The sequence below is a fragment of the Erigeron canadensis genome, chromosome 6 (genome assembly GCF_010389155.1).
Source record: "Erigeron canadensis isolate Cc75 chromosome 6, C_canadensis_v1, whole genome shotgun sequence".
Classification (NCBI taxonomy): Eukaryota; Viridiplantae; Streptophyta; class Magnoliopsida; order Asterales; family Asteraceae; genus Erigeron; species Erigeron canadensis.
Window position 1 is genome coordinate 8,187,741 of NC_057766.1, and position 18,382 is coordinate 8,206,122.

The 18,382-nt window shown below is 33.6% G+C and overlaps 1 protein-coding gene across 1 annotated transcript; it reads left to right on the forward strand.

Moving 5' to 3' along the window:
* The first annotated feature begins 15,599 nt into the window (after nt 1–15,599).
* On the forward strand, nt 15,600–18,208 carry LOC122604258 (pentatricopeptide repeat-containing protein At3g26540). The gene has a single exon (XM_043777145.1). The coding sequence runs from the start codon at nt 15,600–15,602 to the stop codon at nt 17,661–17,663; it is 2,064 nt and encodes a 687-aa protein (XP_043633080.1). The 3' UTR covers nt 17,664–18,208.
* Nucleotides 18,209–18,382: the final 174 nt, after the last annotated feature.

Consider the following 18,382-nt stretch of genomic DNA (forward strand, 5'->3'; position numbering starts at 1 on the left):
ACACTACAATTTTTAACAATTATGGAAGATATCGATGAGTTTTCATCTTCTAATTCCGAATCAAGTGGTGGTTCGACCGATCTAGACGAGGCTATTGAGAGTACGATCGTTTTGACGATTAACACAATGTTAGAAGCCGCAGTGGAAGAAGAAGAAGAGGAGGAGGGGACGCACCAATACCGCGTGTTCCCGGTTTTAGGCGAAGGGCGGTCCTAGATCGTAGACGGCATGAGGCAAACGAACCGTTGATGCGTTTTTAATTTGTTGACAACCCGGTATATCCACCGAGGGAGTTTAGGAGGCGCTATCGTATGAGTAAACGTTTATTTTTGCAAATAACAAGAGATTTGGAAGAGGAGTATACGTATTTCCAACAAAGATATGATTGTCGTGGGAAGTTAGGTTTCACCAGGATACAAAAGTGTACTTCCGCGCTTCATCAACTAGCATACGGTAGTACCGTCGACTCATTTGACGAAAATTTCAAGATGTCAGAAAGGGTTTTACGAGAGTCACTAGTCAACTTTTGTAAAGGTATCAATCTAAACCTTTTTTTATTTACATTTTATTATGGCATTGTTATTATAATTTACTTACTTAGTTTTCAATTTTATTATGTCATTGTTATTATAACTTAGTTACATAGTTTTACATTTAATTATGTCACTGTTATTATAATTTAGTTACGTAGTTTTACATTTTATTTATATAATTTTAGTTATGTGGTTATATTATTTACATTTTTATAGGTGTTAGGAGTATATATGGGGCGACTTTTCTATGTAGACATACTTCTAGCGATATACAGCGGCTTTATGATATGCATGAGCAGCTACATGGTTTCTCAGGCATGATAGGTAGTATTGATTGCATGCATTGGGCGTAGGAGATGTGTCCTACCGCATGGCGTGGTACGCATACAGGAGGGGATATTGGGTGGTCGTCTGTGATACTTCAGGCGGTCGCATCGACTGATTTATGGATTTGCAACGCTTATTTTGGGCAGCAAGGTTCAAACAATGACATCAACCTATTTGCGTCATTGCTCATTCTTGAAGAAATTATATCTGGTTTTGCACCTACAGGTTAGACTTACAAAATTTGACATTATAATTAGTATAAACTTCAACATTACACTTATTATATAGTAACTAACGTATTAAAGTTCTAAATTGCAGCTCCTTTTTATGCAAACGACAATTATTATAAAGCCAGATATTATTTGAGTGATGGCATCTATTCAGAGTATGCTACCTTCGTGAAGTCATTTACCAACCCAATTGATGACAAAAGAAAATACTTCAAGAAAAAACAAGAGTCAAGACTTCTGTCAAAGCTTACTGTCAAGATTTCTATGAGCATGACCTGATTTTGGACGAGGATTATTGGAGGCAAGAAACTCCATTGAAGTAGCGGATAGAGAACTCAAATGCGGTTAGGAGCAGAGAAACACATAACATGTTATTGGCTGAGTGGATCATGTATGGGAGAACCGCACGAGGGCGAACGAGGAAGAATACGTGCTGCTTACCGTTGAGTCCTACTATAAAGATGACGACTAGTTTGTATTTTATTTTGTTGTATGGTGTGTAATGAACTTTAATAATCATGTATTTGAACTTTAATAATTATGTAAAATACTTTTAGTTAATTTTGTATTTTATTTATAGTAAGATGGATATTTTTTATAAAAAAAGATGGAGGTGAAAAGAAAAAAAAAAGAAAAAAACAATGATTGGGATGTGACAAGTGTCACAAGTCCCCCCCCCCTTCTTCATGGTGACATGGCTCCACATGGCGCAAGTCCCCTCTTCTTGGAGTAGCCCCACTTCTTATAGTCTTATATATTCTCATCAACCTTCAAAGTACCAACTTGTGTCACTTGAACTTTTCACCAATCTATCGAATATACGATTCCACTTTTCTTATACCATTTATGCTTCTATTCCATCCTTTGCTCACAGATCAACTGGCAAAAATCTTAGGGGACTGTGAGGAGACATTTTTGGTTTTACCTATAGAACTTGGGTTTAACTCTTCGGAGTGATAGTTACATGCTATTTGTAATATGCAAAATCCCATTTATAAATGGCAGGGAAACAAATTGGCAATTGACCACACATTAACACATCAATGTTGAAAGAATGTTGTCATTATTTTTTAAGTTGCCACCGATCAAAGTTTTCATTTTCTAACCGATGGTTCTCATGTTGGTGTTTTTTGTTTGCTGGTCATGCCACCTTAATCTGTAAAAGGAGGTTTCACTGTCGATCCAAGCCAACCAGTTTCTATACTTATTGATGCAAACCCCTTAACTAGTATTCTAATTTCGCCACCTTTAAATAAAAGCTTATGGATTGTGATGAGACCTATCTACCAATAAACTAAAACAAGATTGAGATTGTTCTTGAAACGACACGTGGCGTAATCTTTAATCGACATGTGTCCTTTTAATTAGTTTATTTATCAAATTATCATTTTTAATTGTATATAGATTCAATTTCCTTATTAGACTTAGAATTAAACTTCAACTCTTGGATTATTAATACAAAAGACATTATAACCTTATTTGATTAATTGTTTTCACATTAATAAAATTGTCTCTTTTTTCTTTTTCAACTCTTCAATTCCTATTATTTATAATAAGTTATTAGCATGAATACTTCAAAATTTTGAGTTTACGATCCGAAATCACAAGGTCATTTGTCGTCATCAACTATTCTTACAAGCTCTGATTTTAATGTGATTTTAAAATTTTGAAGTAAATCCAAAGTTCTAACCAGACATATATATATATATATATATCATTATTGCTTATTATAAATTAGTTTCGATCATCGATTTTTTATTTTTATTATTTTATTTTTTTACAAAACACAAAAATATATTTTTTGATGCACGATGATTTGCATGATGCACGGTGATTTTCAATAAAAATAAACCTATATATTATTTTATTTGTTTTACTTTTTACACTTATTTTATTTTACCTAAAACCTTAGTATTGCTACTATTTTATGATCAATTAAATATTTTGGCAACCCCTTTCAAGTAGTTTCAAAAATAACTCATTTAAATGTATATATGCACATTTGTCAAAATGTTAGGCTCACTCAATCTCTATAAACATATCTCATTTTTAAAAGGGAAGGTTACAAGTTAAAAAAAAAAAGATAAAAAGTAAGAAACTCATGCATATAAATATTCCTTTATTATGATTTTATGACTTTTAACTCCTCTGGCGTAACAATCAATTAAAGCTATAAATTAATCTTTGTACTAAACTATTTGATATTGTATCACTATCCAAGAATCAAACTTATTTAAACATTCTCGCTATTCTCTATTTTCTTGAAAAAGGCGCTCAACCTACAAGAACTGTTTAGGATATTGTAAAAAAGGCAAAGGTTTTTAAGTAATCGGCCAAAGGAGCTTCGCTCGGTTGGCCTTCCTACGCTGACGAATGCCTCTTTTTTCTTCTCTGAAGTCTACAACAAACAAGTGGGAGCTGTGATACGTTCACTAAAAAAAATCCTTTTGTAGCGAATACTTTATTAAAAAAAAAAAAATAAGCTTAACACAAAAGGGGAAAAAGAAATGATAATAACCTCTTTATTGTAATTTTTTTTCTATAATGTATAACTCTAGATCATATATTAGTTGTATATTTTCATTTCATTCACTAAGTCAATTTTTTTAGAAAAAAGAAAATAGGACAATAGCTGACTAAACCTCTGAGCTCTTTTTCTGTAAAGATCCTTTTCTTAAAGGGACATTTCCGCACTCATTTTAGATCAGAGAGGTCGAGCTTCAGTCGAACCGTAAAAATCCAAACATTTTTCTAACCAGCCATGGGGTAAATCAGCAGCGACTCCACCAATACGAAAATAATTGTGCATCATTCGCATACCGGGGTTTTTTTGTAAATCCTTAGATAAAGATTCAGAAAATACCGGATCTCCCTCTACACAAGCAAATTGTTGATAAAACTCCGATATCCTTGATATGGAGTTGGAACTGCTAACTAGCATGAATGCGCTAACTATGGATATGATGCTTGAAGACGAAGACCGACTTTATATCACCCTTCAATTCGAATTAGCAAAAGACTTCTTTAGTAGCTCAACACATGTACTCTTTACCTGCTTATGCATTTATAGCACAAGACTTTACTACTCAAGCTGCGCTATATACTCATCACCAATACATCGCAGGATTCATCAAAAAGAGATATCAAAATAGTTTTGATTTTTCAAGAATGTTATTACTTGAATTCAAAGTTCGTAGTTACTTCGACTGGACGAATCGTAGCATGGAAGAATTAAATGGAATAGAAAAGAAAATACAAATAACTCAAAAGAAATCGGAATTTTTTATTTGTGCAGTATCTGAAATCCTGTTTATTCAGATCCTTCGCCTACTTTATTAAATCTTTCAACCTCAACCTTCGAATATGTATCACGTATTAAAAATTATGATTAACGTAACTAATAAACTCTCTTATCCTCAATATTTTAAATAATTTACACCGTAATAAATATCATTGTTTTACTATTAGTTTGTAGTTGTTGCAATAAAATGAATAATCATATGAATACATGTAGAAGGATGAGACCACATTGTATGGCATTGAATGCTATAAGGAAAAGCCGGTCAGTTTATAGGGTTATATTAGTAATTGTATGAAAAGTATGAACTGGCTCCACCTTAGCAACCGTTGTACTATTATTACAACACTTACAAGTTTTACATTCAACTCTTGCTTTTTCTCTCTCAACAAATCAACAAAACATATACATAGTTCTCTCTCCTTCTCACCTCTTACAAGTTTCAAATCTATGTATATCTATATCCATATTTCTTCATCTTTCTTTTGAAGCCACCAGCAACTCACCACCATCGCCACCAACGTGACCATTAGCAAATTGGTCAGCGTATTTTTGTGTCCCTCTGTATTTCTTCTCTATTCTCTTTATCCATCAGCATATCCATCACCGTGACCGTTTTTGAGTCATTGACCACCGTTGATCATGGTTGACTGGTTTTTAGACCTAGTCCGACAAACTTGAAGTTTCACATCTGCTCTTTCCCTCTCAAAAAAATATTCCACTCTTAAGAATAGTAACAAACTTTAGATGGAGGAAATCAAGTTTATATTAGATTGTTGTGTGTATGTATATATATAATTTAATTGTAACTTATATTTGATGTTTTGTGTTATTTTAACATGACGATTTCGTTATTTTTTAATATGTGATTGACACTTTGACAGTAATCAGATGATGATCGTATCGGGTAATGGTATATGCTTTTTAAATATTAACTAAAGTACTAATCAGTTGTGTTGTACATGTGTGATGAATGGCAATGCAAAAACGGACCATTTTGGGCAACGTGATATGTGTCGCAGTTATATAGACACTAGTGATGGAGAAATAACACTATATCACCATAGAACTAATAAACTGAAGCCAAAGGTGCATATAAGAATATCTAATCTTTAGACTACACCCGTTGCAACAAATAGTTTTTCTTGTTTTCAAACCCAACCAACTGAACTTATTTGTTGCGATGAGAGTGGTCTAAAGATTAAATATTTTTAAACGTACCTTTAGTGTCAGTCTATTATTTCTTTGGTGATATAGTCTTATTTCTCTATCATCAGTGGCAGTGTCTATATTACCGCGGCTCATATCACGTTGCCTCAAGTGGTGTGTATTTGCATTGCCATCCATTACACTTGTCCACCACCAGTGATTAGTACTTTGGTCGATCGGAAAGCATCTATCATTACCCGATACCATCATCATTAGGTTAGAGTTTACTATCAATGACATAGTTAATAAAAACGAAATCGTCATGTCAAAATGATATGAAACATTAAATATAAGTTACATTTAAATTATATATATACATATATAATATAAACCTAATTATCTCCATTTAAAGTATGTTACTACTCTTAAGAGTGGAATATTTTTATTTTTTGAGAAAAAGAAGAGATGTGAAACTTCAAGTTTATCGGACTAGGTCAAAAAACCGGTCAACAAAGATCAACGGTGGTCAACGGCTCAAAACCGGTCACGGTGGTGGAGATTGCGATGGATAAAGAGAAGAGAGAACAAAATACATAGAGAGACAAAAACACACTGACCAGTTTGCTAGTGGTCACGTTGGTGGAGATGGTGGTGGGCTAGTGGATCCATAAATCCATTTGGCTTGAAAAGGAGGATGAAGAAATATAGATATACATATAGATAGATATAAAACTTGTTAGAGGTGAATGTAAAAGTTGTAAGATGTGAAAAGGAGAGAAAACAATGTATTCGTGTCGTTAGTTTGTTAAGAGAAAAGAAACAAACAATGAATATAAATTTGTAAGAATTGTAAAAATAATACAACAAAACTTAAGATTGAGCCAGTTCATACTTTTTTTACATTTATTTAATATGACCTTATAAACTGACCGCGTGTCAGCTTTTCGTTATAGCATATAACATAAGACAGAGTGTGATCTCATCCTTTTACATGTGTTCATGTGATTATTCATTTTATTGCAACCATTACAAAGATACTAAACACAATGACATTTCTTATGGCATAAACTCTATAAAATATCAAGGATAACGAGAATTTGTTAGTTACATTTATCATAATATTTAATAGATGAGTTAAAAAAATCATAGATTCATAAAAATGGAATATCTATATGCATGGGTTTCTTACTTTTTAGCTTTTTTAACTTGCAACCTCCCCTTTTAAGAATGAGATATTTTTATAGCGTTTGGATGAGCCTAACAATTTAACAAATGTTAGCATATACTACTTGAAATGGGTGGGCCAACGTAACTAATGGATCATAAAAATATAACAAACTACATATAATAGTGTTGTGATCAGGCAGATCTTAATATTTTGGTGAAACCCAAAGGCTGCATCTCAACCCTTGGATCAAGACAGATCAATGGACAAGAATAAAAAAAACACGGAAGGAAACTTTGGTCATTTCACACGTTATAATTTATCTTCTCCATTACAAACATATAAAACCCAATCAAAACCCTTCCACTCCAAAACTCTCCAATCAAAATAACCGTCAATCAATCTACAGATTTCAACTATATCTCCGGCAACAACGGCAACATCATCACTGAATTCAGTGGATTCAATCAATCCAACTCGATATCTGGCGAAAGCTCCGGTAACAACAATGGTGACATCATCATCCAATTCAGTTGGTGAAGGAGAAATAATTTCGGATGCAGAAAATCATACAGATATTTCAACTTCGTTTTCCGGTAACTATAATCTATTTATTTTCATTATTTTCTAGGATTATTTGCATAATTTTATATTTTTGAATCAAATTTGATCATGTTGAGCTTTGAAGATTTTAACTACATGTATGTTTAGAATCAAACTTGATAATGTACGTATTATATGTTTTTCTTTGTGTTGTTTTATGCTTAGAATCAAATTTGATTGTGTACAGTATAAGTATATATGTTTGTGTGATTTCATGTATTGAATCAAATTTGATTATGTACGTTTCAAGCATACGTGCTTGTGTACTTTTATGCACAAAATCAAATTTGATTATGTGCAGATTTGTAGTCTTTAAGGTATACGTGTTTGTGTACTTTTATGCACAAAATCAAATTTGATTATGTGCAAATTTGTACGTTTTAAGGTATATGTGTCCTTTTAAGACTATCTGTGTAAAATCAAATTTGATTTTGCATTGCAATATGTTGTTTTCTTTAAGAATCAAATTTGATTTTATATATATATTTTCATACTCGTTATGCTGATTATTGTTTTTGACCTGTATATTCTCATACAGTTCCTGTGCTGAAAAAGACCCCTAAAACAAATGTTACACAAACATTTCAAACACCAGATGGATCGCAGTTCTTTGTACCATTAGAAAGTTCATCTTGAACATGTGGTCAGCATCTTTGGAAGTCATGATATCGGCAATAGTATTAGGTCTAATTCTTGAAGTATCTAAGCCGATATTTGAGAATTGCTTGAGCCAAGTTGTTTCAAAATCAGTCGAGTTGTTTAAAGACCTCAAAGGAACCCCATTAGATTTGGAAATTCCAAGGACGTTAGATACAGCATCTCGGTCACATCGAATTTCTCCTTTCCAAGTCCTGATCACCATGTCAAGATCTTTAAAAGAACTCACAATGTAATGCCCAAGTTTGGGGTTGATTTTTGTGATTGAGAAGCCAATTAATGATCCACATCCCATCTCACAAACCATTTTTTTCTGAGATGGACTTAGGGACGACATCATTGTAGCCAAAGGAGCTGGTGCAATCCTGATGACAATTGACAGTAAATCAGAACCAAGACGGTTCAAAATCTTTGGAACTTTTTTTGCAGTTTCCTCCTCATCATCCTCATCATCATTAATCTTAATCTGTTTCTTCTTATTCACCCTTGGCTTTTTAGGAGCTTTAAGAGGCAATTCAACAGTCTTCGTTGAATTACCTTTCTTTTTTGCTTTCAGTTCCAACAATGTGACATTTACATCATCTACAACATACATGAACATATAACAATGAGCATACGATATATTAGAGTATACGTAGTCAAATGTGAATGAAATATAGATAACTATACAAAAACATAAATCAATAAAATATCAATACATAATCAAATATGATTGTAGGCATATAGACACAGGTAACTAAAACCTCAATACAAAATCAAATTTGATTGTACAAACAAAGTTACAAAACACATATATATAGAATCTATATACAAAATCAAATTTGATTTTATACATACACTTACAAAAACAGAAATCACTAAAATCTCTATACATAATCAAATATGATTGTAGGCATATAGACACAAAACACAGGTAAGTAAAACCTTAATACAAAATCAAATTTGATTATACAAAGAAAGGTAAAAAAAAACACACATCTATAGAATCTATATATAAAATCAAATTTGATTTTACACGTACAGTTACAAAAATAGAAATCACTAAAATATCAATACATAATCAAATATGATTCTAAACATAAAAGTAAATTAAAACCCTAGAAAAAGCATATAAAAATAAAGATAAAATAATGAAGAATAAAGATAAAATTTACCGGAAATAGAATTATAGTTGCCGGAATCATCATCAACACCTTTCCGTTTTCTATTTGATGATTTCGACTTGTCAGCCTTGATAAAAACCTAATCGCCGATGGAAATGATAACAAAGTACGGTCAGCGAGAGAAAATAGTCGGTTAGAGATAATGGTCGGTAGAGATAATGGCCGGAGAGAAAGAGAGAGGTAGAGTGTGTGTGTTTTAGTGTGTGAATTGGCGATTTTAGAGTGTGAATCACCGATTTGAGTGTGTGTTTATGTGCGCGTGTGTGTGTGTGTGTGTGTGTGTGAAAGTGAAAGGTTTTGGGGGGAACGAAGTAAAAGAAGGATGCGAGTGAAACTACGATAAGAACCCTTTGTGTTATAATTTTAATTAGAAGTTAAATGTTAATCTCAACCATTGATTGGTTTGATCCAAGGGCTAAGATTAAGCCCTTGGGATTCATGGAAAATTAAGGATTCACATGAACAAACCATACATATAATATACTAATGTCTCCGGTATCCTTAGATTACATGTCCAAAAATAATCGGTTCCTCGAGAACCGATAAAAAATAACCAGAATTGGAACCCAAAAAAACCTGTTCCTGTGGAACCGATCGGTTCCCATGAACCGGTTCCAGAAACCGGTCCGAAAAACCGGTTTCGAACCGATTTTGGAACTAGCCGTTAGTTACCGTTGATACCCAGCCGATTTTGGTCCTTTGGGACCATTTCTAGTCGATTTTTTTCACTATTTAATCACCATTCTAACTAAATATTACTAAATATACACTATATTCTATGGGACATGATTTTTACAGTGAAATAATTAATGGATACAAGGAAGCTTAATATACTGGACAAAAGTACCCCGCATATTTTATAGTCTTTCTTCCTTTTAATGTGCGTGAGTGCGTTTGGTCAATGAATTCAATCTCATCTTTCTACATCATATTTCAAATGCCTAGACCAACTCCTAGGCCTCAATCATAGCATGATATAACCACAAAACCGTTGTCTCGTCACAGTTTTGTCATTACACTTCCTCATTGAAGACTTATACGGTCCATTCCACTTGGTCAACACACTCCCACAAACCGTAACCCTTCCATTCGAGAGATAATGAAACTGTGTGATAATTGTCTCTATCTATAACAGCATATTCAAAGAATGGTCTCAATCTATAACTATATATTCAAAACTTTCGAATATGCAAGCTATCATAAGACGAAGTGAAGAACAATCTTTGCTTCCATCTGTTGAAATAATGGTTTGTCCAATAACGGGTTAAAAAAAATAGTCCAGAATGGACACATACCAGGAAGATATAAAGCGGAATTATGGGGATAAACTGTAATTAACTTGACACTAATGTAGCGAAGGTGAGCTGTGATTGTGGAGATTGAAACCATATTTGGTGGGAGATTACTAAATGATATATGATGATGTTGTGTCGGATGGAAGATTGGATGACGGAAGTAGAGGTGGAGATTGTTGTTTGGAGATCTATAAGGCAGTGTAGTTGTGTTAATGAAGATCGGTGATGACGAATTAAAGATTAAAACAATACTTGGGGTATAATTGTCTTTCAGAAGAATATTTATGTGTATGAATAAAAAGTTTTCATATAAAAATCACTTCCGATATTCTATATGTATCAAATCTCTCACAAAATGAAGGTTTTCGCTTCACAAACGCAATCCACTGGTGTTGGTTCAACAAGTACGACAATGGTGGTGGCTACATTACCAACTAACAGAAAGGCGGATGTGTTTTAACACTAGGATCTAGTTAAATTGTCGAATGGCAAAATTAAGGCTAATTGAAATATTGTCCTCCTTTTTTGGCGAAAAGTGCAAACTCAACATTGGGAAAACATGTAAAAAATCATTGTCCAGCGTGAAAAGCACAAGCATCATTATCACAAGGTCAATAAACCATAGCAAATGATGGTACAATTTTTCATTATTTGGCGGAGGCGGTTTGTGAGACATTTTCAACCATTTCGACAATGCACGCATCACTTGTGCGATTCAAAACACTCTCCAACCGAGGTATACTACTCTAACTCGTTCTACTCTAAAAGGTACATGTACAAAAAATTCGGAAAACCGCTAAAAAACAACTTGTAACAAAATTTCAAAATTTAAATGGTAGTATAAATTTAACAACATATGTTTGGTCGGCTCATGGATTGCCCGATTCTTACATTTGCATCACGAAAAATATGATTGATCCTAGTTCTTAGCAAATGATGAAGTGCATTGTGTTACGGCTAGCTCTCCTTTGCTTTTGAAAATTTTGAGGCATCTCACACGGGTGAAAATCTATACTATAAATTAAGAGATGTGTTGGCATACTCTAAATTGAACAAAAGATTTTTTCAATATCATTCGATAATGCAAGATTGCAAGTAATAGTACAAATGTAGTTGACCATTTAAAATTTAAATATACATCCGATTTGTGATAGTATTTTTTTTTGTCATGGTCGATGTGTTGCACATATTCTTAACTTGGTTGTGTAAAGCGGTTTGGGTGTTATTTGTCGGGGGTAAGACGGGATATAAAAGATATATGAAATTGTGTAAAGATACGGATTCGAAATTTTTAAACCCTCGTTGTGATTGTCCTACTAGATGGAATTCCACTCTTAAAGTGTTTGAATGTGCTTTACGTCAAAAAACTACTTTAAAACATTTTCATGATGGTCTAGTTGACAAAAGTATGGTATTGGGTAAGTTTGACGATTGGAAAATTATTCAATTTTTGGTAAATTTACTTGAAGTGTTTAAGAATGCTACAACTTTGGTTTTGACGGTCTATTATTCTACTAGTTATTTGGTGTTGCATCAAATTTATCTGATTTGTGAAAAATTGGTAGAATATGAATATGTTTATGATGGGTTCTTTGAAAACATGGTAACAACCATGAAAAAAATTGAAAATATACTTCGTAAAAATGCCCCCCCGTTTTTGTTTGTGCGCCGCAGTGAACCCCACTTTGAATGCTAGGAGCGTTGAAGCACTTATTGAAAAAATAAGTGATGGTTTGAGGTGTTGGGAGGGGGATATGAACTTTTCTTTGAATGCAAAAAATGAGTTTAATAGACAATTAGAAAAGTTGTTTTTGATTTATAATGAAAAATATGGTTCAAGTTCTTCTACTCCTAGTTCTTTTGTTTCTACCAAAAAATCCACGAATCCAGAAGTAAACCTATATAACATGGTGTTCCAACGAAACATCAAACGGGCTAGAAGTGAGAGTTCAAGTTCAAGTAAGAACAACGATTTGGGGAGGTATATTGGAACAAATTTTTTTGACAAGCATTGGATGTGATGAATTCATAAGTCTGGATGTATTGGCTTGGTGGAAAGCAAGGGAAAATCATGTTCCCGTACTATCTATTATAGCGCAAGATCTACTAAGCGCCCAAGCTCAACTATAGCTAGTGAATTTGCTTTTCGACTAGTGGAAGGGTCTTGCCCATAAGAAGAACAAGACTTACACCGGCATTCTTGGAGATGTGTATTTGCTATAGAGACCACTTAGACTCCATGGAACGTAGACAAGACATATCAACTCTTGAAGATGCTTTGGACCTTGAAGAAAGCATTCACTATGAAGAAGTTGAAGAAGGTTCATTTGTATCACTTTCCGATGAAGAAATTCAACTTGATCAAGCTCAACAAGAAGGTGGAGCAATCTAACTAGATTAAGATTGAAGATGAAGACGTTTATTATTTGTTTGAATACTTTGTATTTAGACAACGACTTTATTTTTGTTTAAAGACTTTGTATTTGGATAAAGCCTTCGTATTTTTTTTTAAGAAGACCAATCAAGACCGATGAAAGACCTATGAAGACAAACAGAGTCACATGAAGATTGAAGACTACTTTATTTAAAGACTACTTTTATTTGAAGACTATTTTATTTATTTGAAAACTTGGTATTTGTTAAAAGACTTTGTTTTTGGTTGAAGCCTTTGTATTTGGTCGAAGAATTTGTATTTGGTTGAAGACTTTGTATTTAGTTGAAGACTAAGATAATTTATAATAAATGTATGCATTATTGTGAATTATAGCCTATTTTAGTGAGTTTTTACTTAATTTTAAGTATTTTTTTATGAAATAAATTGGAGTTTTTTGTATGGATTCAGTAGATATTATAATTGGAAGATATCTTGGGTCCTAATCTTGAGCCATTAGCATCCATGTGGCCGAAAATCGATTTACGACGAAAAAAATGAATTATAGTGAATAATAGTCTATTTTAGTGAATTTTACTTATATTTAAGTGTTTTTTTTAAATAACGTAACTTGGTGTTTTTTGTGTCAATTCATTAGATCTTATCATTTGGGGGTATCTTGGGTCCTAGTCTTGAACCACTAGCAATCATGTGGCCGAAAATCGATTTACGACAAAACAAAGTGACTTTTTAGTGAATTGTAGTCTATTTTAGTGAGTTTTTACTTAATTTTGAGTGCTCTTTGTAAACTAACTTAGATTTCTTTGTGTCAATTCACTAAATATTATCATTTGAGTTCTCGTCTTGAACTATTAGCAATCATGTAGCCGAAAATCAATTTACGACGAAAAAAACTAATCTAAACGGCCGTTAAAGGTGATCCTAACGAGTGTTAAACTGCTAGGAAATTGCATGCACTAACGAACGGCCGTTAGAATCACCTTTAACGGCCGTTAAGCACTGGACTAATTTTGCAAAAAAAAAAGAGGAATTGATTCTTGAACCGGTTTGGAACCGAATCGATTTGGAACATATAGGGTCGGTTATTATCGGTTCGGGTTCCTAACTTTTGAAAAATAGGTTCCGAAACGGTTTCGGTTCTGAACAGATCCAACTTTTGTTGACCAGAACCGATTCCGGACCGGTTCGACCAGAAACCGGATTTTGCTCATGTCTACTTAGGATAGGTTGTGGCCCATTCATAGTTTGATGTATATCTGTTTTTTATGCTAATTACAAGTTGTATTTCCTACAGTATTATAGTTGGCTTGGGAACTTGTTTTAATATTCTTTCAAGAGACTATAGCTAGGTTGTTGTAATACTATTTTTTGGCTATTGTAATGTTGTAGTCTTGGTATTGTTCTACAAATATTATATTTTTATTAATTTTCAGTTATATGTCTATCATATATGAACTAAATTAATGTTATTTTATTGTCATTGTTCGATTAGTGTGGTTAAAAAATTTTTGAGCCCTTCATAAACAAATTTTCGGCTTCGTCACTGGTTTGAAAATTTACTTTCTAAGCGTATCTCATAGATCATTGCATTCATACTTATATTTGTGTTATAATAATTATATAATTGATGTAATTATTATACAGATTTGTTATTAGGGAGTAAGGAATTCACTAAAATTTGGACAAAAAATAGTTTACATGTCATTCCAACCCATTCTAAACTTTAGTTAAGTTTAATTTATTCTTTAACAAGATCTGTTAAACATAAAACGTAACCCAATTCGACCCATAGTTAAGCAATAGATGTGTAAATGGCACAAATCTCTTGCGTTTGGCAAGCATCAACTACAGCCTTCACATAGTATCTGTTACTTTCAAGTTTATCTGATCACTAGCACACGTTTTCAACAAATCTAATTGCAAGTTTTACATGCAATTGTAAAGGTAAAATCAATTGTAAAGGCATTTTTTAGGGAATGACTCGAGATTATACGAACATATGTTGACATGAACCTTGTAAGAAGATATCACATTTGTAGTTGACAACAGTCAACACCATAAATTGGTGCAACTGTGCAAGTAAGGTAAGTTTTTATAAAGAATTAACATTCTTACCCCACGAGGTCTACATATATATATAACACAACTTATTCCTTTATGCTACTTTGTTGCATCCAAGTTTTGATAGCCAACAACTAAGATCATTTTTCCATATAGCAATACAACCTTCATTTTGAGACCGTGGGTTAATATTTTTATGATATCCTTTTAATTTAATTCGTCCTCATAAAAATGGGTGGGGATTCGTTAAGTTCTCCAACTTGACTAATCAAATTGGAGAAATCTTGACCATTGAATTAAACTCAAAGGTCAAGATTCAAATATGATCTTTGAACCTTAACCACTAATTTCCATCTAAGGGTTAGGATTGTTTTAAAAGTTAAAAACAACTTGAAACGATCTCTACTATATAAAAATCTTTTTATAAGATGATTACATTTGGCAAAATTAAACAAAATAAATTAGGAAAGAAAGTTTGTGATATCTATATGTCATATTTTTGTGATATTATAAGGAATTTTAAGAGAAATTTAAAAAGTATTAATCATATTTACTATTTTTATTTAGGTTGACAAAAATCATTATTTTATACTTAAAAAGTTATTTTATATTTAAGGCTTGAGTTTAGTACCTCGGCACGTCGAATCATCTATCACAAACATTGGACAAAATGTAAAAGGCATATATCCGCCAACATTCTAAAACATGTGTCTTTATCAATTAATAATGGGAGGCGGCAATGTGAAAAACTTAACAAACAAAATATTGACTCAACTAAAAGTCAACAACAGTTTATCAAAAGCTGTTTCAATCTTATTTGAATCCCCATTTCCTGTTGAAATCTCTCTATACGCTTCCTTGTTCAATCTTTGTGCTTCAAGACGAGCAATCGTTGAAACCCGCAAACTCGAATCACATTTACTCACTTTTAATCCAACCCCACCTGTTTTTTTGCTCAACAGAGCTATTGAAGCTTATGGTAAATGTGGATGTTTGAATGATGCACGTGAACTGTTTGATGAAATGCCTCAAAGAGATGGTGGATCTTGGAATGCTCTAATTTCGGCGTATTCGCGTAATGGGTTTGCTGAAGAGGCGTTAAGGGTGTTTTTGGATATGAATAAAGATGGGTTTTCTTGGAATGAGATTAGTTTTGCGGGTGTTTTGGGTTCTTGTGGTGCCCTTTTGGAAATCGGTTTTGCTAAGGGGGTACATGGACTTGTTGTCAAACACGGGTTTGTTAAGAATGTGATTATCGCAAGTTCTATTGTTGATGTTTATGGAAAAGGTGGGTTTTTGAGTGATGCAAGGAGAATGTTTGATGAGATTCGTAACCCGAATGAGGTTTCTTGGAATGTGATTATTAGGAGGCATTATGATATGGGGAAAGAGAAGGAAGCCGTGGCTTTGTTTTTCGATTTGATTAGGAAAAATGATGTTATGCCGTTGAGCTTTACAGTATCGAATGCAATTTGTGCTTGTTCTAGAATTTCCGCTTTCAGTCAAGGAAAACAAATTCATGCTTATGCTGTGAAAATATATCTAGTAGACACTTTGGTTGTTTCTGGATCTCTTATTGATATGTATGCAAAACATGGAGATTTACAGAGTGCACACGACGTCTTTAACCAACCAAACGCAAAAGATTTGATTAACTGGACATCGATTGTTTCAGCATATGCTACAAATGGTAGAATTGAAGAGGCAAGGAAACTTTTCAATAAGATGCCAGAGAGGAACATTGTTTCATATAATGCCATGCTGGCAGGTTACACACGGTATTACAAATGGGAAGATGCCTTTGAAATCGTTAATCTGATATCCAAATCTAACGTTGATATTGACCATGTTACAATCGGGCTGATTTTGACCATTTGTGCTGGTCGTTTAGATGTTGAATTGGGGAAACAGGTTCATGCATATGCCTACAGACATGATTTTAACTCCAATTTGTTTGTCGGTAATGGGCTTCTTAACATGTATGGAAAATGTGGAGACTTGAGAAGTTGCAGAGCCTGGTTTTATCAAATGAGCCACATTCGGGATGCCATTTCTTGGAACTCAATATTGACTACTCATGCACGTCACAGAAGGAGTGAGCAAGCGATGGCGGTTATTGGGAAAATGTTAGAGGAGACCCCTCCACATAAGCATACTCTTGCAACTATTTTAGCTGCTTGTGCTAATATATTTGCACTTGATTCATGTAAACAAATTCATGGGTTTTTACTTAGATATGGCTATGATATGGACATTGTCATAAAAGGAGCCTTGGTGGATGCTTATTCCAAATGCCATTGTATTGTGTACGCACTTAGGGTTTTTCACTCAACTGTTTCAAGGGATTTGATTCTTTATAACTCAATGATACTGGGATGCTGTCACAATTCAAGAGGTGATGCAAGTATAGATCTTTTTAATATGTTAAAAAGTGAAGGGTTGAAACCAGATAACACCACATTTCAAGGAGTTTTACTTGCTTGTATAAGTGAGGGCCGTGTTGAACTGGGTAAGCAGTATTTTGACTTGATGATTAGTGACTATTGTGTTATACCACGGTTGGAGCATTATGAGTCTATGATTGAACTTTATGGTCGGTATGGGTTCATGGGTGAACTTGAGAATTTTGTAAAGCAAATGCCGTTTGAGCCAACTGCGTCCATGTTGGTTAGAGTTTTTGATGCTTGCGTTGAATATAAAAGGGGGAGGTTTGGAAAATGGGCAGCTGAACAGCTTAATGCATTGAACCCATCAGTCCCCTTTAGATTTGAACTCATGGATGCCTCATAATTTTTACTGGAACGGACTATGAGTACATACATGCCGAATCACGGAGACGGTGGTGGAGGATGGACCGTGCACCTGCCAAAACCCCAAATATCAATTTAGTAATTTGTACTATGTTCAACAGATAGAGTAACTAATCATGAAATAATTCAAATTCTTGCTTCTACTGCGTTGTACATTGAAAGATACACCGGCTGTTTGGTTGGCTTGATATGGCAGATTTACAGGTTCCAATTGGGTTACGACAGTTACAGAGTACAGACACCCAACTTTTGCCTTATACAACTTTCATTATGCAGGTAAGGGTGGATTTGTTGTTGTCCTTTTTATTTTCCATATCTAGGTTTGGATAGGTTAAATCTGTTGTTTTTCCAACCTGGAAATGCCATGATCTTTGCTTTTTTTCCTTGTGAGTGTTTCTTCGTATATCTCATTTGATTAGCTATCTGGGTGCATGAGAAATTTGGTGCTCCCTGTTTGTATTAATCTTGTTAACTGTACCAAAATCTTTAAAATGAGGTAATAAAGCTAATGATGTTGTTTCTCTCGATCCTGGGTTCTCTATAAGCAGTAATAACGCTAATGATATTGTCTCGTTCATTCATGGGTTGTATTCTCTTTTATTTTTTGACTTTTTAAGTCATCGATTAGGTTATCTATGTTTTGCTCTTTAATGATAGGTTCCTTTTCAACAACACACAATATTTTAAGGATTAAACTGG

What these genes read in the sequence shown, in the direction of transcription:
- LOC122604258 (XM_043777145.1), top strand. Translation starts at nt 15,600, where the DNA reads ATGGGAGGCGGCAATGTGAAAAACTTAACAAACAAAATATTGACTCAA.